Source organism: Saccopteryx leptura, chromosome 1 (assembly GCF_036850995.1).
Source record: "Saccopteryx leptura isolate mSacLep1 chromosome 1, mSacLep1_pri_phased_curated, whole genome shotgun sequence".
NCBI lineage: Eukaryota > Metazoa > Chordata > Mammalia > Chiroptera > Emballonuridae > Saccopteryx > Saccopteryx leptura.
Window position 1 is genome coordinate 164966554 of NC_089503.1, and position 19865 is coordinate 164986418.

Below are 19865 nucleotides of genomic sequence, written 5' to 3' on the forward strand. Positions count from 1 at the left end.
TTTTTCACTTTTTTTTTAAACTCAGTCAGTAGTTTCTTGAATTGATGCCTAAATGAGGGTCAGTGAACATCAGCGCAATTGGACCTTGATGGGAAGTTTGAAATGCGTGCGCGCAATTAACAACGCACATCCATGTCCGAGGAGCGAATCCTCTTGCGATGCATCCTCTACCTGTTCCCAGGATGCACTGGTTCCTCGGCGTCTGACGGAACCAAGGTGCCTAACAGTAATGTGTTTAGGATACTGGGGAATCTTTAGGGGCAAACTAAGGAGGACTTTCACATTTCATCCTCTCCCCAAGGATTTAAGGTTCCGAACTTGAGGAATGGTGTTCACCCATCTTCCGCGACACTAAATTTCAAAACCATATAGACACTTCTGTTTTCTTGTAGATGTAAAAAAAAAAAAAAAAAAAAAAAAAGACCTCAGGCCTCAACATTATTTATGTGAAAACATGCACACATATTTCACTAGGTATAAAGTATATCTGTATTATTTATGGTGCCGGGATTCAATAAATGCCCATGGAGGATGGTGACACAGTGGCCTCTAAAATGCACCTGAGCTGCCTCATAGCAATGGCACCTTGTACCCATAAAATGTCTGATGCAAAAAGGTTATCCTACACAACCGCAGAGGAAATGAAGACAGTGTGCCACGTGTATAAAATGTTATAAAGTCTAACTACTTTTCATGGGGGGGGTGGTCCTTGGGTTAAGACAGCATTCCGTTCCTATGACAGTGACGTTACCCAAATTTCGGTGTAAGTCGAAACGCCCTGGAGTCTAAGTCACTTACCTATCTGAACACAGTTGTAAAATCATCACCTGGAACATAAAAATGCAACTAAGCCACAGGAAAAGGACATAAATATACTGTACTGTACACTCTACCGCATATTCTTCTGCCACACACAACCAAACTAGTTTGCCCATGCAATCCGTAAGTACGAAGCTAAACGGCATAAGTTGAAACACATTTCAATTTTTTTAAGATTCTCATGGGAATGAGCGTCATAAACTTGAAACGTCCTATGTCGAGACAGTTGTAACCCGAGGACCCCTGTACTCCTCCTAACTTGTGTAGCAAAAATTCGAGTTGGCACATTCTTAGCCAAGGCCTCCTGAGACTCGCGGAGTTCTGTGCTTATCTTTTTTTTTTTTTTTTAATAATTTTATTTTTTTAATGGGGCGACATCAATAAATCAGGATACATATATTCAAAGATAACATGTCCAGGTTATCTTGTCATTCAATTATGTTGTATACCCATCACCCAAAGTCAGATTGTCCTCTGTCACCTTCTATCTTGTTTTCTTTGTGCCCCTCCCCCTCCCCCTTTCCCTCTCCCTCTCCCCCCTCCCCCCGTAACCACCACACTCTTATCAATGTCTCTTAGTCTCACTTTTATGTCCCACCTACGTATGGAATAATGCAGTTCCTGTTTTTTTCTGATTTACTAATTTCACTTCGTATAATGTTATCAAGATCCCACCATTTTGCTGTAAATGATCTGATGTCATCATTTCTTATGGCTGAGTAGTATTCCATAGTGTATATGTGCCACATCTTCTTTATCCAGTCATCTATTGACGGGCTTTTTGGTTGTTTCCATGTCCTGGCCACTGTGAACAATGCTGCAATAAACATGGGGCTGCATGTATCTTTACGTATCAATGTTTCTGAGTTTTTGGGGTATATACCCAGTAGAGGGATTGCTGGGTCATAAGGTAGTTCTATTTTCAGTTTTTTGAGGAACCACCATACTTTCTTCCATAATGGTTGTACTACTTTACATTCCCACCAACAGTGTATGAGGGTTCCTTTTTCTGTGCTTATCTTAATGTGTGCTTTCAAAAGCCATACTTTTCTGTGGCTGCAATGCTGGCTGAAACAGAAAATGCCACTTTTCCCTCTCTGTCAGCCTCTGTGTTCAGGATAGAGCATAGGTGTTCCGAATGCTTTGAACTGAGCTGGTAAACGAGACGGCGTTGTGAGACAGACTCCTCCATGGAAAGAGGAGCGGCCCCCAGTAGATATCCAGGGAATGAGTAATCCAGGAAACGAATTCCTAAAGGAGGATTGAACCAAGAATGCTGTCCTGGTTGTACCCGTGGTAGCCAATAGTGTTGTGTGAGCTAACACACAGGACACTGCCTACTCCCCTCCCAGGGTTCCCACGTAGTCACAACCTACAGGAAAGAGCTTAGAGGCATGAGCCCAATTCATGGAAGTATGGAATGACTCTTCCTTCTCTGGCTGGATTTTAACAGAAACTTGGGAAATTTAATTCATCATCTAGATATCCCTTAATGTACCCAATTGTATATCTCATTATCTCCCCACATTCTCTGCCTGTCCCAGTTGGGACTATTCTTTCTATGTCTTCCAAGTGTCCCCTAACCCCACAATCACATCCTTGCTTGTGAAGTTTTCTCTCTCTTGACTGCCTCCCCCGTCTTCTGTCTTCCAAATAATCTTTCTCCTATTCCCTGGCCTCATTGAATTCCCTTATCTGCTACAAAAATGTCCCTTCTTGTCATAGTTTGGCGTGACCAAAGTTCTGTGAAATCATACCGTGCTTTTTAAATCAATGCCATAAAAGGGGGATTGTTTGCAGTATGTCTTGTAGTTTACTTATTTATTTTTCTCTTGAGCTAGATCATCGTTTTCTTGAAGTGATGACAGTAAGGATCCTACGCTGTATTTCACAGATGCCCTTCCTCCTTGCTCTCTGCCTGTGTCCAGCCCATTGGTGGACAGAATGGCTGCTTTGGGAAGCTGTTCTCACTCCCTTAGCTGCCGGCTTTCTACATTCTTGTGGGATTTAAAACAACAACAACAACAGAGTGTGGATCTCCTGCTGAGAGGCCCAGAGTGTCAGCTCATCCCCTGGGTGCAGTCACTGCAGATGAAGGTGGCTCCGAGCAGAGCAGATTGGCCGCGAGGCGGTGGGAGTGGACAGCCGGAACCCTTTGGGCTCCGCTGAACTAGGGAAGGGGAAAACTTCTGGGAAATTCTTTGGGAGGCTTTTCTGACAGCTAGGTTTGTGAAAAATGATAAGCTTCGGTCTTATTCATGGTGCTCAAGGGGCACATATAGAAATTCCCATCCATGTCCCTAAGGCCCTGTGGCAGCCGTCGGGTCTTCCGACTATGAACTCTCCTTGCTTTTTCCTGGATTCTCCACCCTTTCTGGCCACATCTGTTCTTCCTCAGCGGATTTCCCTCTCTCGCTTCAGCAATCTGTCTGACGTTGATCATCTTTTGGGACCACACCATAAATTTTCTTCCTTCTTTCATACCGACCGCTAAGCCTCGTTCAGTGATCCCTAAGGAGCCTGCGTCTCTATCTGCTGTGTTCCTTCCTCGGACTCCCACAAAGATCAGGATGAAGTTACAGAAAAGAAGGACAAGTCACTCAGCAAAGCCGAAGTCAGTGATATGCATCACAGGGCATTCAGAGCGGGCCCTCCTGAGCGCTCTGCGTGGTATAGGCTGCTGGGCTCGGGGCTTAATTTCTCCAGCAACAAACAATAGGATTAACACTTTAGTAACGGGCAAACAAACCAAACAAAATCATGTCAGGGAGGAAAATGCACTTTTTCTTTTGCTGAGAATACTCCTGGTCGCGGTTATTTTTTTGTTTTTGTTTGTTTGTTTGTTTGTTGTATTTTTCCAAAGTTAGAAGCTGGGAGGCAGTCAGAGAGACTCCTGCATGCACCCAACTGGAATCCACCCAGCATGCCCACCAGGGGGTTGATGCTCTGCCCATCTGGGCCATTGCTCCTTTGCAACCGGAGCCATTCTAGCACTTCAGGTGGAGGCTGTGTAGCCATCCTCAACACCTGGGCCAACTTTGCTCCAATGGAGCCTTGGCTGCAGGAGGGAGAGAGAGAAATAGAGAGAAAGGACAGGGGAAGTGTGGAGAAGCTGATGGGCGCTTCTCCTGTGTGCCCTGGTCAGGAATTGAAATCGGACCTCCCACACGCCAGGCCGATGTTCTACTGCTGAGCCAACCAGCCAGGGCCTCCTGTTGGTTCTTGAAGACCTGGATGGAACGTCTTCCCTGTGAAACTTTGGCTGCCCTCCTCACCCCTGGAAATGACATCATTCCCTCCTCTGTGCAACATCACAGAGTGTTCATTCAGCCACTCACTCATTCCTGCAGTGAGTCCTGAGGCATCCACGCAGCTGCAGAGTTAAACAGAACCGCTGCAGGGGCTCACAGAATGGAGCGGTAGGCAGGTTTATAAAGGCTTTTGCGGGATGGCTCATGGCTCGTGGGTACGAGGTGTGTACACCCCAGGGCCTGAAGGCTCATCCTGCAACTTCTGAACCAATAACCTTGGACAAGGTACTTAACCCCTCTCTGACCTTGTACTGTCATCCATAAAGTGGGACAATGACATGGGTGCCCTGACCCTAGCATAGTAGCGCCTGGCTCAGAGTAAGCACTCTACATATATCCTCCATTTATTGCTATTGTTAAATGTTAGGATAGAGGCACATTTTGGGATGCCCTGGGACAGGAAGCTGCCTCGCGCTGATTGGGTAAGGGAGGAGACAAGGAAGGCCTCCCTGGCCTTCGATGAGGCAAAGAAGAACGAAGGAAGGAGTTAAGGCTCAAAGAGGAATGAGCCACATATCCTTTCAAATGGGCTTTCCCCAGGCTGCAGCAGAGGCCAGCTCTCACTGGCTTCGGAGGGGAAGGACGGAAAGGGCATGGACTCGAACAATCCAACCACACCTCTTCCTGCAGAGAAGTCACAGCCCCATCACCAAGAGGGCGGGGGCCCTGTCCATTCTGATATAATGTCACACATCTTTTTAAATTCTCTGTATCACATGTTCTCACTCAACTAAAAAATGTCAATGTAATGTCTAAACCTAGCCTATAATTCTGCTGGTTATGAGTAATAAAGGCGATGACCTTGAAATATTTTAGAAGTACAAAGTGCACATTGGTTGTGTTCAGTCAGCTAATCATAGATGTTTTAGGCATGGCCAGGTCCATACACTTCTCAATCAGGAACAAATTTGTGTGTGTGTGTGTGTGTGTGTGTGTGTGTGTGTGTGTGTGTGTGACAGAAACAGAGAGACAGAGCGAGGGACAGATAGGGACAGACAGATAGGAAGGGAGAGAGATGAAAAGCATCAAATTTTTTGTTGCATCACCTTAGTTCATTGATTGCTTTCTCATATGTGCCTTGACTGGGGAGCTCCAGCAGAGCGAGTGACCCCTTACTCAAGCCAGTGACCTTAGGCCCAAGCCAGCAACCTTGGGCTTCAAGCCAGTGACCCTGAACTCAGGCTGGTTATCTCAGTTTAGAACCTGGGTCCTTTGCATCCCAGGCCAATGCTCTATTCACTGCACCACCACCTGGTCAGGCAGGGACAAATATTTTTTTAAAATATTCATGACATACGGTGACTTAAGAGTCTATTTAAGTCTTTCCTGGGTTGGGAGTTTACTTTGGTACAAATTAATGTGTTACATTACGGACATTGCTTTTCTCCTTATGCCAACTTGAAATCTTTGTTCTGTAAATTCGGCCCTTTTGTCTTATTTCTGCTCTCTGGATACAATATAGAACAAGTCAACTTCTCATAACTATTCAAACACATGAAGGCTGTTTCATGCTTCACTTGAATCTTAGCTTTCTGGAGAAAACGTCCCCTTCACCTTACATTGGTTCTAAAATGCCCTTCGGGGATTTAGGGATTAGAACAGGAAAGAGCACTGTTTTTGTTTTTTCTTTTCTTTCCTCTCTATCCCACTGGATTCAACAGACACCATACTGACTGATTAAAACTTAGCAGAGGAATGAGCAATTTTCTGTCTTACAGAAACAGAGACAAGACTCAGGGTCCCTCACAGCAGCTCGGGAATAACGTGGAAATTCTTCCCCTGAGGAAGAGCTTCACATTCTGCAAATAATTTCTGCTCTGGTTTCTGACAGAGCCCCAAGCTGTGCCCACATGGAGCTGACTGCAGGCAGCCCAGCTACAGATGAAAGAACTAAGCAGAGATGTCAATGCTGGACCATTCTGGCGGGCACTGTCAGAGCTGGGAGTGTGATTTAGCTAATTAGCTTTCCGCTACGACAAAATAATCAATGCTTTTTTTTCTGTAGGAAGAGAAAAGAATCCCTAATCTCTACCACACATAATTTACAATGCCCAGGACACAATAAAAAATTACTAGCCAAAAAAAAAAAAAAAAAAAAAAAAAAAAAAAGAAGAAAGAAAGAAAAAGAAAAGAGAAAAATGAGACCCATTAAAAGGAAAATCTAATCGTTAGGGACAAACCAGAATTCTAACCCAGGTGTTAGATTTCGCAGATGAGGACTTCAAACCAGCGATTATGACTATGCTTATATAACTTAAAATTAAAAAATAAAAACACAGACTGACAAGAGTCATTACATATCTGACATTGTTACACCACTAGGAATAAATTCTTATTTGTATTATCAAATACCTCACAATTCCTCATTTGGTAACAAGTATGTCACCCTGCTTAGTTGTGTCTCTTGAACTTCAGATGAACATTCACACTAATTAGTAACTTCATGAGGATATCCCACTGGACCTCCCACTGATTTATTTATTTAATCAACCAGCATTTTAAAATAATATTTACCAAAGTTAACTGTCCACCCCCTCAGACCTATACTTCTCCCGAACAAACACGAGGTGGTGCTGCTTGCGTCCAGCCTTGTTCATCCGTCCCCCTCTCCGTGCATGTTGACTTCATCAGGCGGCTCAGGACGTCCTTTCCTTCTGTCTCCATCACTACAGCAGGCTCCTAGAATGTCATTCTGGGTCCAGCCTTGCCTTTCCTTCAATCGATTCTCTACGCGAAGCCCAAGTGATCTTTCCAAAGTGCATGTGTGGGCATGTCACTTTTCTGTTTGAACTCCTTCTAAGACTCCCTGTTGCTCTTCGGATGAAAAGCCCAGGTCTCTGACTTGGCTCACGAGACGCACTCAGGTTTGGTTCCCACAGTCTCCTCTTACCGGGTTCCGCCCCCTCCCCCTCATGTTCCAGCCACACTGTCTACCCCTGCATCTCCTCCTGCCTGGAGCACTCTCCCTGCTCCATTTCCTGCCATAGCTGATGCTTGTTTGCCTCTGAGTCTCAGCCTGGACTTTGGGATTTTCTTTGACCTTCTACATCCACCTTTAAGATGGGGCAGATACCCCTCCTCTAAGCTCTATAACAACTGGTGCTTATGCATCCTACCACGGACATAAGAACGGTCCTCCACTTACCTGCATCCTCCACCAGACTTTCAGCTTGGCAGTAAGCTTTGTGTCTAATTCACAGTTGAATGTCCAGTACCTAGTAAGGGGCATGGCACATAGTAGGGATGCACAAAGCATTTGCTGACTAAATAAGTAAAGTACAACAGTGAAATAGTCCATATATAATTTTGATGGTAGAAATATGTACATTTTTCTTCACTAGTTTGCTATTTAAATCACTAAACTCAAATTTTATGTAACACCATTTCCAGAAAAAACTCCATTTTAATTTTGCAAAATTAGAGACAAATAACTTTTATTTAAAAACCCAGAAATGGTTAAAAGATCTTTAAACACAATTTTGTGAATAATCGGGAAGGTGAAAAACCCTGGTTCCCCTTCTGTTGACAGAATCAAGTGTTTAAAACCGGCTGTCACAGCACAACCCTGGCCCGAGCCAGTTCTCTGTCATGTTAGCTGAAGTTAAGGGTTTCTTTCTGCTGCCAGAACATGAATTTCTCTGGCCCTCCCCATTCCTCTGCCTTCCTGTTGTACGAAAACCACTTTCCATGCACACACACAAAGGAGGAGAAAACATGGCCAAAGCCACGGACGCGGTCCTGTTTAGTTCAAATGCTCAATCTTAAAAATGCACAGAAGGAAGTTTTTTGCATTCACCTACATGCAGGTGATGTTTCAGAAGCTTGGTCTGAAGGTGTCTATGTGGATTTCTATCATTTATGTGAGATGGCCCCTCCTTCGAGCCAGGCTGAACCCTGGCTGGCCAGCTTGGGCATGGATGGTATAAACCAAGAGTCAGAACACTTAGGCATATAATCACTTCCAGAATGCCAACTGCAATGGGGTGATTGACAGAACAGGAAAGTACCTCGACCTCGACCTTGATGGTCACAGGTGTTTCCTTGCAGTGACCCCTCTGGGGAGGGACCACAGTTCTGGAAGCTGAGCCCTGGGGCTTCTGTGTTCGTTGCTGTGATGTGTGAGCATGTGCATGTGCATGTGCGCGTGAGAGAGAGAGAGGGCCTGTGAGCTCTGGACGTCTTACCATGCAAGACACGGCCGGGGGCAAATGAAGATGGTTAGCGGAGGATGAGAGGGCGAGAAACAGAACCAAAGGTTTTATTTTCCTGCGCAAAGGTGCAAAACCCACAGTCACCCATGGCGCAGTCAAAAATACAGAAGGAGGAAAACAAAAGGGGCAGCACTTCTGCCTTTAACTTGGAGATCTCACAAGACACTCAGAACACAGAGACTCATGGAGAAGGACAGAGATGGCAGGGGCGGTCGAGTCACACAGAGGAAGTGATGGTGAGGGGCCCCTCGCTGTATCTGGAGGTGGAGAGACCCCATTTGGGATGGGCTGGAAGTGAACAATTTACAGACGTGTCCAAAAGGGCACAAATGTGAAAACCCTGCCTGTGGGTTTTGGCTAGAATCCAGTTTGCTCGCGCTTCAAATATTTGGGAGTGCAAATATAGATGGGGAGGCTTCCCCCTCATCTCTTGCCACAAGATCTGACTTTGGAACAGATCACCTGAGATAACGGATGGCCCATGCTAACTGGCTGTGAGGGCCGTGGGTGATGTAAAGGGAAGAGTCCAAAATCAGTCTCCCCCAGTTTGGCGGGACCGCATTGCTCTACAGGAGCTGAACTTGCTGACTAGACGCTATTACGACTGACCAGTTTGAACATGTTTCCTTTGCTTTGACAGTTGGCTCTGTCATCCTTTAGTTTTCAGTGGTATCTTTAGGTATTGGTCATCTTCACAGAAAAAAACAACAACCAACTTTCTTGAAAATAATTAGGGCGAAAGGAGTGTTGGCTGTATTACCCAAGGAAGAAATCGCCCTCGCCTTGTCAAACCAGGGCAGCTCCTGAAGACACAGACACATTTGTAAAATGGTAACATGGTAGGCTGTTCTCATTGGTGTTGCTTTCTAAACTAACAAATTGTTTTCCCTCTCAGTGGACGCATATAATGTCCCCTCTGGAAGGGTATGCATCTATGCAAAGATATTTAGTATAAATGGTACCATGCTAATGGAAGTAATAGAAATATTAGCAAATAAACTTATTTATCTAATGACTATTTCATGTACTCTCCTAAAGCTAAGCAAGAATATATATATTTATTTTGTATATTTCATTAACTTACTTTGTGGAGCTGCCATTTCAGGTTACTTTTTATTAAAAAAATCATAATTTTAAACATATTTTGGGTATAATAAGTACTCTGCTTTTCTTCCCAGAAAGATAGTTAAAGAGGATAAATTTACTTGAAAATTTTAGAAAAATATGCCTCTGAGACATGCCTATGTTATAATATCCATTTTCTGGTGGGTGTATACACAGTAATACTTATTTTGTATTAAGTATGCATTGAAAGAAATTCAAATTAATCCATTTGATAGAAATGTCAATAAGCTTATCAATTAAGAAGCAATTGACATAAGTTATTATATTTGTATAGAAAGTATTCCAGGAAAAAGCAATGAAGAAATGATTTATCTGTCATTTTATGGAAAGAAGGAAAGTTTTATGAAATCATAAATTATGCCTGATGAGCCATGATTTGAGTAGTAATACCTATTATATCATAAAATTTTCTCTCTGCAATTTTAGGGACTTCATGTAATTCCCTGCATTCTCTCTCCCTCCCCCTGATATATATATATATCTGGTACCACTTAATTTGAAAAGCTTTGTATAAAAATGTAGATGACTATAAGAAGTTTAATCAGTCATTTAAAAAATTGTCTACATGGGTTTAAGAAAACATGGATGAATTAGGATTAGGGTGAATGAGGGCAATTTACATTTTTAAAAACACACAAAAGTGTAATGGGGGATAGAATGGTTTCTTAATACAGAGGGCATTCAAATATGGATGCGTTTAGAATGATTATCTCTACTAAATACAGTCAGTAATGAGATATCACTGGTTATTGTAAGGAAAATAATATATATTTTTTACATTGAAAGCTGTACTCTGTCAATAGTTGATATACTCGTGATATGTTTGTCGTGTGCTTAAAATAGCCCTAGAATTTATTTCAGTTTTTAAGAATTTTCTTTCTTCTGGTTTTTTGCTTTGTTTTGGTTTCTTTAGAGATCTGAAGTGAGTCAAGGCTTGAAATTCATGTCTTTGAAGTCTGATTCTGTTCACATGGGCATTAATCACCTCCCTGGCCACCCCACTCAACCACCGGCTCATGGTTTATGCGCAGAAGGAGGTAAGAAAGAAGCTGGAAGAGATTCTGCCACAGTAAGAGAGAGACATAGAAGGAGAGGCCGCTTACGTCCACCTCACAGCGGTCGCCGGCGAAGGCCAGGTCGCAGAGGCACCGGAACCTGCCGGGCAAGTCCTGGCACATGCCCCCGTGGAAGCACGGGTCGGAGGCACACTCATCAATGTCGTCTTCACACCTAGAAAATGAACGCAGACAGCAGAAACCCGGGGTCCCTGTTGAGTAAATTGACTATGAAATAAGGATAGAAAAAAATGGGTCTCATCTACTTAGAGTAGTACTGTCATTTCCCGATCGCTGTATAATTTATGTATACGTAATAATGAGGGAGATGTTTCTCCAAATTCCTTCAACGCATTTTGAGTTTAATAGAAACTGTTGTACACACACGTACACACACACATTCATTAGAATGAAAAACAGGTAAAATATTTAGAAACCCAGAGAAAACTGAGCCATGAAAAAAACAATTTCTCCTCCCACGGTATTAGTTTCTTTGCCACCTAATGGAAGGTCAGTTTATTGGGGGCACCCCAAAGAGCCATAAGAGTGAGGCTGAGTTTTCCAGCAGGGCGTCTAGACAGCAGACCTACCCTCAAACTGTCAGGATTCTATGCAATGTGCCCCAAGGCTAAGGGGAAAAAGCTTATTGAAAACAGAAAAAAAAAAATGTTGGGTTGGTGAGCTTGAATTCTTTTCCTTTGCACTCCTGTATTTTATCAAAAAGCAAAGTAGGTCATTAGACAATTTCACTCATTCTAGGGCTATTTTAAGTTCAGCCAATCTGGGATTCGTAGCTAAGTATAATGTGTAAATGTTCAGATCGAAGGACTTTCAAAAGCCAAATATTCCAAAGCAAGTGATATCAATTCTAAGGTCATTGGAAGTGTTCTTTCCTCTACAGTGTTGACGCTTGGTGTAAATCATGTCTAATTCTCCATCTCCAAAATGTTAACCTTGCATGCACTGCACGGACCATTGACAGGGAAGGAGCCAGGCTCAAACTGCAAGGGGATGTGGTGGCTGGCAGGGCCGGGCCAAGATAAAAAGAAAAAAAAAAAGAGGCTTCTTCCCAGAAAAAAAAAACAGCTTCTTATCCCATTGGATGCCAAGCATCGCTGAGACATGTCCTTATCCTTTCTTGGCTTAAGCGTCTGGGCTGGAAGGAAGGTCCTCTGATTAGGTCTGAGCAAAACTGGACAAAGGGGAAGGAGCCCGCTAAGTGCTCTGTGTCTGGGGGTCCAGGGTGTTCACACTGTCCATCATTTCCAACCTGCCAGGTGCCCCTAGGAAGATGCAGGTTGAACCAGACAGAAAAGGAGGCAATTTGTCAGGGGAGAGCTTTGCAATGTTTCTGGGTGCTACAGAAGTCACACGCCCTGGGCCCTGGGAGACTGCCCAGAGTTACCCCGGCTCCCTAGCGAGTACTTCTGCCAAGTGCAGAAAGCAAGGACTAGACTAGTATCGAGTGTTCGGGGGTACAATGCAAGTGTATCCTCGATTTTCTGCTGCTTTGTAAAAACGGAGAAAGAGCTGCATCGTCATGATGACAGGAGATGCCTCCACTAATAATATCACAAAGGAATTACTTTATCAAAATTGCTAGCCAGCATCTGAAACTCTGAAAGGTTGAATGGTGTTTCCGTACCAACAGGTACACTAATTTTTCCCTCTTTGAAGTGTACATTTCTTCACCTTAGTCAGATGCACAAACCAAGAACAATTTACTTGTTCCTGCATGTGTGTCTGTATAAAGTGCGTGCGCACACACACACACACACACACACACACACACACGCAGGCACACAAAGTAAATATCTGTTGCTAATAATGAAAAGGAAAAAAAGTTGGGACATAAAATACTGTTTTCAGTCTGCATTTGGGGATTTGGGGATCTGTGGATGCAGAGGGTCAACTGCACTCATAGCCTACTGTGGACTGAGACGCTTACCAATAACAAACAGAGGGTTAGCAAGTTCATATGTTATGTCCTGCATTCTTACAATAAAGTAAGCTGGAGAAACAAAAACATTATTAAGAAAATCACGAGGAAGAGAAACTACGTTGACTATACTATAAAGAAATCTGCATATAAGTGGACTGCGCAGTTCAAACCTGTGTTGTTCTTGGATCAAACGTATATACTTTTAGGGTTCCGGGTTATTCTATGAGGCAACCTTTTAGGTATATTTAATTTTACTTGCACAGTAACCACAACTAGCATGGCATGTTCGAGTTAGTGGGAACCAGGAATCCAGAAGGACAAACGAAAAAGAAAAATAGCACATTTTCCATTTTCGAAAAGCATGCTTCCCTGTGTGAAGTCTCAGCTAATCACGTGTTCTTTGCCTTTGACCTACACTGTCATTTTTCTTATTTTTCTAATGGTTTGGCTCTAGCTGGACCTGTTTCAGCCAAGCTTTTTCTCTGGGAACTGAGATTAACAAGTTAAGAGGAGACATAGGGTCTGGATGGCCGCGCCCTCCCTCCCAGCACCCTCCTCGAGGCCAGACTGGCACTCACCGTTCCCCGGTGAAACCTGGCCAGCACGCACATGCGGCTTCGCCCCCCGACTCCGTGCAGCTGCCCCCATTGTAGCAAGTGCGATTTGTTTTCTCGTTCCCACAGACTGTCGAGGGTAATCTGGTGTGCCTGCAGAGATAAAAGTCGACAGCCACAGCTGTTCATCTTGTATGTTTCGTTCGAAACACTTTTGGGGGGGGTGCGGGGGGGAGTTTATATATGTAGCCCGTGCCAAAGTCATTAAGTTCTCAGGCCAGCTGAGCTGCAAATGCTTAATTGTGCTGTGTGGTCCGGGAAGCATTTTCTCCATGAAACTCTGGAGGGCGCAGCCACAAGCCAGGGGCATGCCTTCCACGTCGGCAGTTTCCTTTGGTGACATCAGATTTGTGCCATGGGTGCCAGCTAAGAGCTAGACAGGCTGCTGCTTTGCTGATACGTCAACCCAGGCCATAGGAAAAGGGCATCCTTACAAAGGCCAGGGGAGGCAGGCCCGCTCTCTGGTGCTTGAGCGGCCGTGTGATTTCTGCTGGTTTTTCAGGACCGGACTCGAGTGGCCTGGCCGGCACCTGCTGCTCCCTCTCTAGTCATTCATAGCTTAGCTGAACGGAAGCCAAATGCTGTCCAGCAGGTTTGTGAATAGCACTCAGGGATAACAACATGCCAATTCAGAGCAAGGGGGCTCTTTTGTGTAACAAAGATGGATGTAGGGATGAACCCTTACATAAGGCAGAACAAAAGGTCAGAAGCTAAGCAGAACTTGATCACAAGACAACATTCAGGGGTATGAAGGGGACTGATTAAAAAGGTTTTCGGGGTGGGTGCTGAAGGCATCTGATGCATAAATAATATTCAGGAAATACCAGATGAATTGAATCTTCTTTTGTGGGTACGGCAGCTAATATGGAGAGACTTAGACGGTGATAAGTGTGTCTCTTCCCATAAGGGCTAATCAATTCCCCTTTAAAATGGAAATATCATGAGCACTTTTCAAAAGAGCCAAAAATGTCAACCAGCTTTGAAAGAGGTCAATTAGCAATGCAAATAGGGAGCTCTGTATACATCTGACATTTAACAGACAATTTCTGAATCTCATTAGAAGGTACTTTTGAGAACTTTAATCTTTGAGAACTTGACTTTGATGAATTAGGCGGAAAAAAAATACTAAAGAACTAGTGACTGGGGCGTATATGTTTATTTTACTTATCCAAAGTCACCCTGGCCATACTATTAATTTTGATCCTGAATGTCTCTGGCTTTTAAACAGCCAGTCTCCCAGGTGGCAAGTGAGTGGGTGAACTCATGAAAATGACATCTTCCTGGAATGTCAACACGTAGCCCCTAACATGGCACCTTCCCTCCATCGGCTAAGTACAACAATAGGCCTTATGGAAATAATACATCTTCTCATGGCCACGGCTACTTGGTATATCAGCCAGGAGATTCATCAAAGCAAGGTACCCCCTCTGAATGATTGTAATCTGTGCAAGCTGCCAACCACCCCAGGTGTGCCAACCAAAGTCTGCGAATGTCTTCCTTGTTAATAACCACACTCTCTCCTCCCCATAAGGACTCAGTTGTTTAGTGAATCTTGAAGCCGTATGAGTTATAAAAGCAATAACGAACTCTACTTGAGTGGAAATATTGAAGTAGTGTGACTTAGCAAGAACGTGTTCATTTTCATTTCTGTTTATGTAACTTAAAATGGAGGCGCTTGCTGCGTTTGTAGTGTAAGGAGAAAAGTGCTGCTTTTGTGGTTTTAGAAAAAAAATTGTGGAATACTTTGAAATGGGCAGTAACATATTATGTATTTATGATATAAATATTTAATAGATATGTAATAGATATGCAATTTTAAACATATATATATAACAATTAGATTGTCCTTTGACTTTTATTTTTAAGATTTTATTTATTTTAGAGAGGAGAGAGAGAGAAGGGCGGAGGAGCAGGAAGCATCAACTCCCATATGAACTTTGACCAGGCAAGCCCAGGGTTTTGAACTGGCAACCTCAGTGTTCCAGGTCAGTCAGTTGACTGGTTTTTATATCTTAATGTTTCCCTCATTAAATTAATGAGTTGGATACAGTTATCAAACATGTTCATTTATATTTATCTGCGAATTATGGTTCCACCTTTTTGAAACTGTAGTCTCCTTTTGATGAGTTTACAAGATCTACCTGCCCGAAATAACCAAAGACACTGTTTGAAAAGTAGGACTCATGCTTCCTGCACCAGTGCTAAATCTCAGCTTGTGCGTGTATCCTAAATGTGTTTGTTTCCTGAGACCCCCTAAGTCTGTCAGACTCTAGGACTTGAGGTCATGAGAAATAGTCTAACAAAGAGGCCTGAGAAAACGCACTGCCCGGAGTAAGATCCAAACACTACCACTTCCTTACAGAACATCCCTGCAGGTGCGATCCTGTCTGTCCACATGCAGACTGTGGGGGAAATGACCCACGGTAGTCCTATTCAGCACAGCCTATGAAACATGCATACTGGGGAGGACACTCTACAACTTAACAAGGCAAATGCAGAGCAGGGCTCCAAAGACTGAGCTTTGTACAAACTCCATGCTCACCTGCAAAATTTTCCTGTGACATTTCCAGGACAGAGGCAAGAGTAGCCGTCCATGTCACTGATGCAGGTGGCCCCATTGGTACACTGGTGATGCTGGCAATGGTCTATGTCCACTTCACAGTTCACACCTGTGTATCCTGGCTCACACCTGCAGAGATAGGCTGCAACCCCGTCGGAGCAGTTGCCATGGATACAGGGGCCTGAAAGGCATTCATTGATGTTGTGTTCACAGTGTGTCCCTGACCATCCTAAGGGACAGGAACAGTGGTATGAGTTATAGATGTCTTCGCAGCTTCCTCCATGCTGACAAGGGTTGGAGTGGCAGGAGTTGAACTTCAAACAGCCGGTCACCACTGAATTGGGTGAGATTTTGAGAAACTGCTCTTCCTGAGGCTTAGCCAGAAAGCCTTCACTGTTTTCAAAGTAAGAGAGATAAATGCCACCAATTTCTATTGTGCTGAGACACCCCCGCAGGCCTGGCAGGTTGTCAACTGCTCGGCCACCCACGGAAATGTCTGTGTTCTCCTTCAGAAAGTTGAGGCTTCCAGCGGACACTGCACTGGTCACAAAAGGTGCTCGATTGTCTACTTCCATTTGCCACCCAGACACCTGGGCCAGTGGGTCTGTCATGGCAAGGGTCACGCGATGCCACCCGCCGTCATCCACGGCTTTGACACTTGTCAGACTCAGCACGTGGAAAGTGTTGCCACTTTGCAACTGAAAGAATAATCTGGAATCTCGAATGCCAACATGAAGGAATGCAGGCTCCTTCTCTGCATACAAGATGGTGGCGTTGGCATCCCGTGTTCTGAAACCAAACGTGAGGTTGGTGAGGTCTCTGCTCATGTTCCCGCTGTTCCGGAATAGTATTGCACCGCTTCGCCCGGTGAAAACCGCATCTGCGACACCTAGAGAGAGGAGGCAGGGCCAATCAGCAGCTTGATCAAATCTCTAATGTTTGCCTAACTCCCTTTATGAATATCAATGATCTTCCTGACACTTCCATCATATCCTGATTGTCTGATATGTGCCGGGCCCTGTGCTAGGTGCCTTTATATTATTTCTGATACAGAATTCTTGAATACAGGCTTATTATGAATCACCATCCCTATGTTATAGGAGAAATTGAGACCTTCAGAAGCTCAGTAACCGTCTCATGGCTGTGTAGCTAATAAATCATCAAGCACAATGGCAAACCCGGATGGTCTGGTATCAAATCCCAAAGCAGACATTTCTTCTCTGTCGAAATCCAAGTACTTCCCTGTATTTATTTTTACATTTGCTCCCCCAAGTAAAGCCTTGATTATTCATGTTATACATAACAAAGTCTAGCACAAAGAAAGCCCACATCTGGCTATGGTGACACAGTAAGTTAACCGTGGAGTCTGGTTTGTGATGAGGATGACGAGTGAGCAGTTAAAAGTCAGTTCCAAGTGACCTACCTGGCAAACTCCAAGAATGTGCCTACATCGTAGTTTCATGGGGCAAACATTACCTGCGTACCTAGTGCCTTTGGTTTTCCACATGTACGGTCGTATAATCATCACATATACACGCACACCTCATCTACACATAAAGCAGATATTTCACCCTTATTTTGCAAAGGAAGCTTCAAATTGTGAAGACTGTGTGAGTTTCCCAAGGCCTCAGTGAAGAAATAGTGTGGTAACCAGCATCTTTGCTCTGTCTTCTCAGCAACAAGAAAAGCAAAGCCAAATATGACCTGGTGAATTCTTTCTTCAGAAATTAGCTTGAAGTGATCAAGGACCCAGGTTTGGTATTACTATGACCAAAAAAACCCCAGAAACCCATAAGGTTCGCCTGGCCTATGAAATCACTCCTACTAGGTTTATGATTCTACTCATATTGGGGAAAACAGCCCCCCCCCTCCAGTTTCTTCCGTAAGCTGCTTTTGTTGCCTGCATTCTATTTCTGCATTGACTCGTGGAACAACAGAAACACCCAACTTAATTGGATGAATGATAAGATTGAACTTCACCTACATTCAAATCCTTGAGGCACCAACTGGCACTGGGCTCCATCGGGACAGGGGCCGTGTTCACACCACTGGACTTGCTCACAGGTCTTCCCCATGGTGTTCGCAGGGCAGGAGCATGAGAAGTCATCCCACAGGGCATAGCAGATGCCTCCATTGTGACAGGGGTTGGACTGAGCAGAAAAGAAACCAACAGCATCAAATGCACTGACAGTAAACAAGGAAAGGTTGAGGGAGAGCCCTGTGTCTGTTTGTTCTAGATGCTAATTTTCTACGAATTTGCATTTTATACTTTTTCTATCTACTGGTTAAAATGAAACTGCGACCATTGCCAACTTTTTTTTTTTTTTTTCAGAGAAAAAGGGAGAGAGAGAAGACATAGAACTGGGTAGGTAGATACAGAATGAGAGAAAAAAACGTATAAAATTGATCTCCAACAACTTGAGAATTATAAAAGGTTTAATAGCTTTCTCTGTAATTTATAAATCACCAGGTACTTTCATTGGCACTCATTATCATTTGAGGTAGAGATCGTTACTCCTGTCTTCATCAATGAGGAACTTAAGAGGCTATCAAGAAGCCAAGTGGGGAAGCTTGGTACCTGGATCCTTCGGGTCTCAGGACGGCTGCTCTGCCTCCAAATCAGGGACATACTACTATTATTATTCTCACACAGTATTGCCAATGAGAGTTTTTAAAAGGAATTTCTGATGGCTCAGACTGTATTTATCCGAGATCCACTATTAATGTGATTTAGGTTAGTCACATAACCTTTTATAAACTTCAGTGTCCTTATCTGTGAATAACGTAAATGAGGATAATAATGCCTGCTCTGCACAGTAGTCTTTCAACAGAATTAAATGGACAGATCCATGTAAAATAATACCTGGCATATTGCACATGTTCGTATGGGAATATGTTACAATGACTCATTTTTGTATATAGTTAAAAGCAAGCTCAGTCCATGACCATGGTCCGAGCTCAATAAATGTTCACCAGATATAAATGTGTTTGCTTCTTTTCTGTCGGAAGTTTATGCAGAGATGACAAATTCACATAGTTAAGTAGCTTTTAGAAGAGCATATAAAATATAGAGAGTGAGAGATGGGCTCTGAGAAATTCTATTTGAGAGAATTTCAAATTCAATTCTCCCAGAAGGAAGTTACCTCTCAAGTTTTTGTTTAACTTGTTGATGTAATAGAAGTTCAAGACATGTGTAGTTGAGCACTTAAGATAAACTCAACTGTTTCTTCCCAAAAGAGTGAATTCAGTTAAAACTCTGAGATACCATTAAGAATTTGGGAAATAAAATACAATTATTCTTAGGTAACTTGGTTGTTGCGGGGATAGGGTCAGTATGTAAATGGTTGATTAAATAGACCATGATGCCTGGAAGGTCAAGGTTATGGCTTCATAAAAATCCTGCATTCTGGCTGGGAAAATATTGATGATACTAGTCTATGCTGGGGGATCAGAAACATCATCTTCAAAGACAAAGAAGAGTTATGATGTTTCTTATTTAATAAAATAAAGCTTCAGCATACAACATGGACACCATTGGTATGCAGAATCGTACCTTGCACATGTTGTCTCCCGGGCAACCTTGGATAACATTGACAAGAGTTGTATTGTGGGGTGCATTGTTTGTTGAATTTGGGAAGAATTCCAGATTTTGGTTGTCTAATCTTAGGTCTTGGATACAGCCTTTGAAGAACCCACCATAAAGGTCTGTCTCCTGTCTGTCAGGCAGGCCACCAATGTAGATGATGTCTCCTCTTTGGATTTTCCACGTAGGAGCAGAAATAAATCCTAGGTTTCGTGAAGACTGATGCAGTTCAATTCTATTTGTCTTGATTTTCAGAGCTATTAAGTGGACATTCCCGTTGCTAAGAATGAGGTTTACTCCCACTTTAGAGGACCCTAGGCTTTGCATCGCTAGCCTGCCGTGGTCTAGCCACACACAGATGTATTGATGAGTGTTGTTCCCCAGAGCTATCACCAAGCCTGATGGTCGGTGTGTCCTCACAAACATTGAGAGGGTGATGTTCTCGCCATAACTCCTATCAAGATTAAAAGCAGCATATCCAGTGGAGTCCTCTTGGCCAAATCTGCCTGCTACAAACTCTTCAATGTCAAAATAGAAGAGGAGAAACAAAGAAAAAAATCGTAAGAATCACAAGTAAGAAGAGGCAGAAGATGAAATATATATACAAATACAAACAGATATTTTTAAAAGTTCAGGAAATCGTCT

The 19865-nt window shown here is 43.4% G+C and overlaps 1 protein-coding gene across 1 annotated transcript in view; it reads right to left on the reverse strand.

The window, feature by feature from the left end:
• Positions 1-9441: 9441 nt before the first annotated feature.
• The window catches only part of CRB1 (crumbs cell polarity complex component 1), a 59170-nt gene continuing 48746 nt past the window's right edge, over positions 9442-19865 (reverse strand). The window contains exons 7-11 of the mRNA XM_066360133.1: positions 19191-19738; positions 17622-17787; positions 15620-16526; positions 13042-13170; positions 9442-10696 (exon numbers count right to left, since the gene is read on the reverse strand). Of these exons, the coding sequence (XP_066216230.1) occupies positions 10444-10696; positions 13042-13170; positions 15620-16526; positions 17622-17787; positions 19191-19738 (2003 nt within the window). The 3' untranslated portion in view covers positions 9442-10443. The remainder of the gene's footprint in view (positions 10697-13041; positions 13171-15619; positions 16527-17621; positions 17788-19190; positions 19739-19865) is intronic.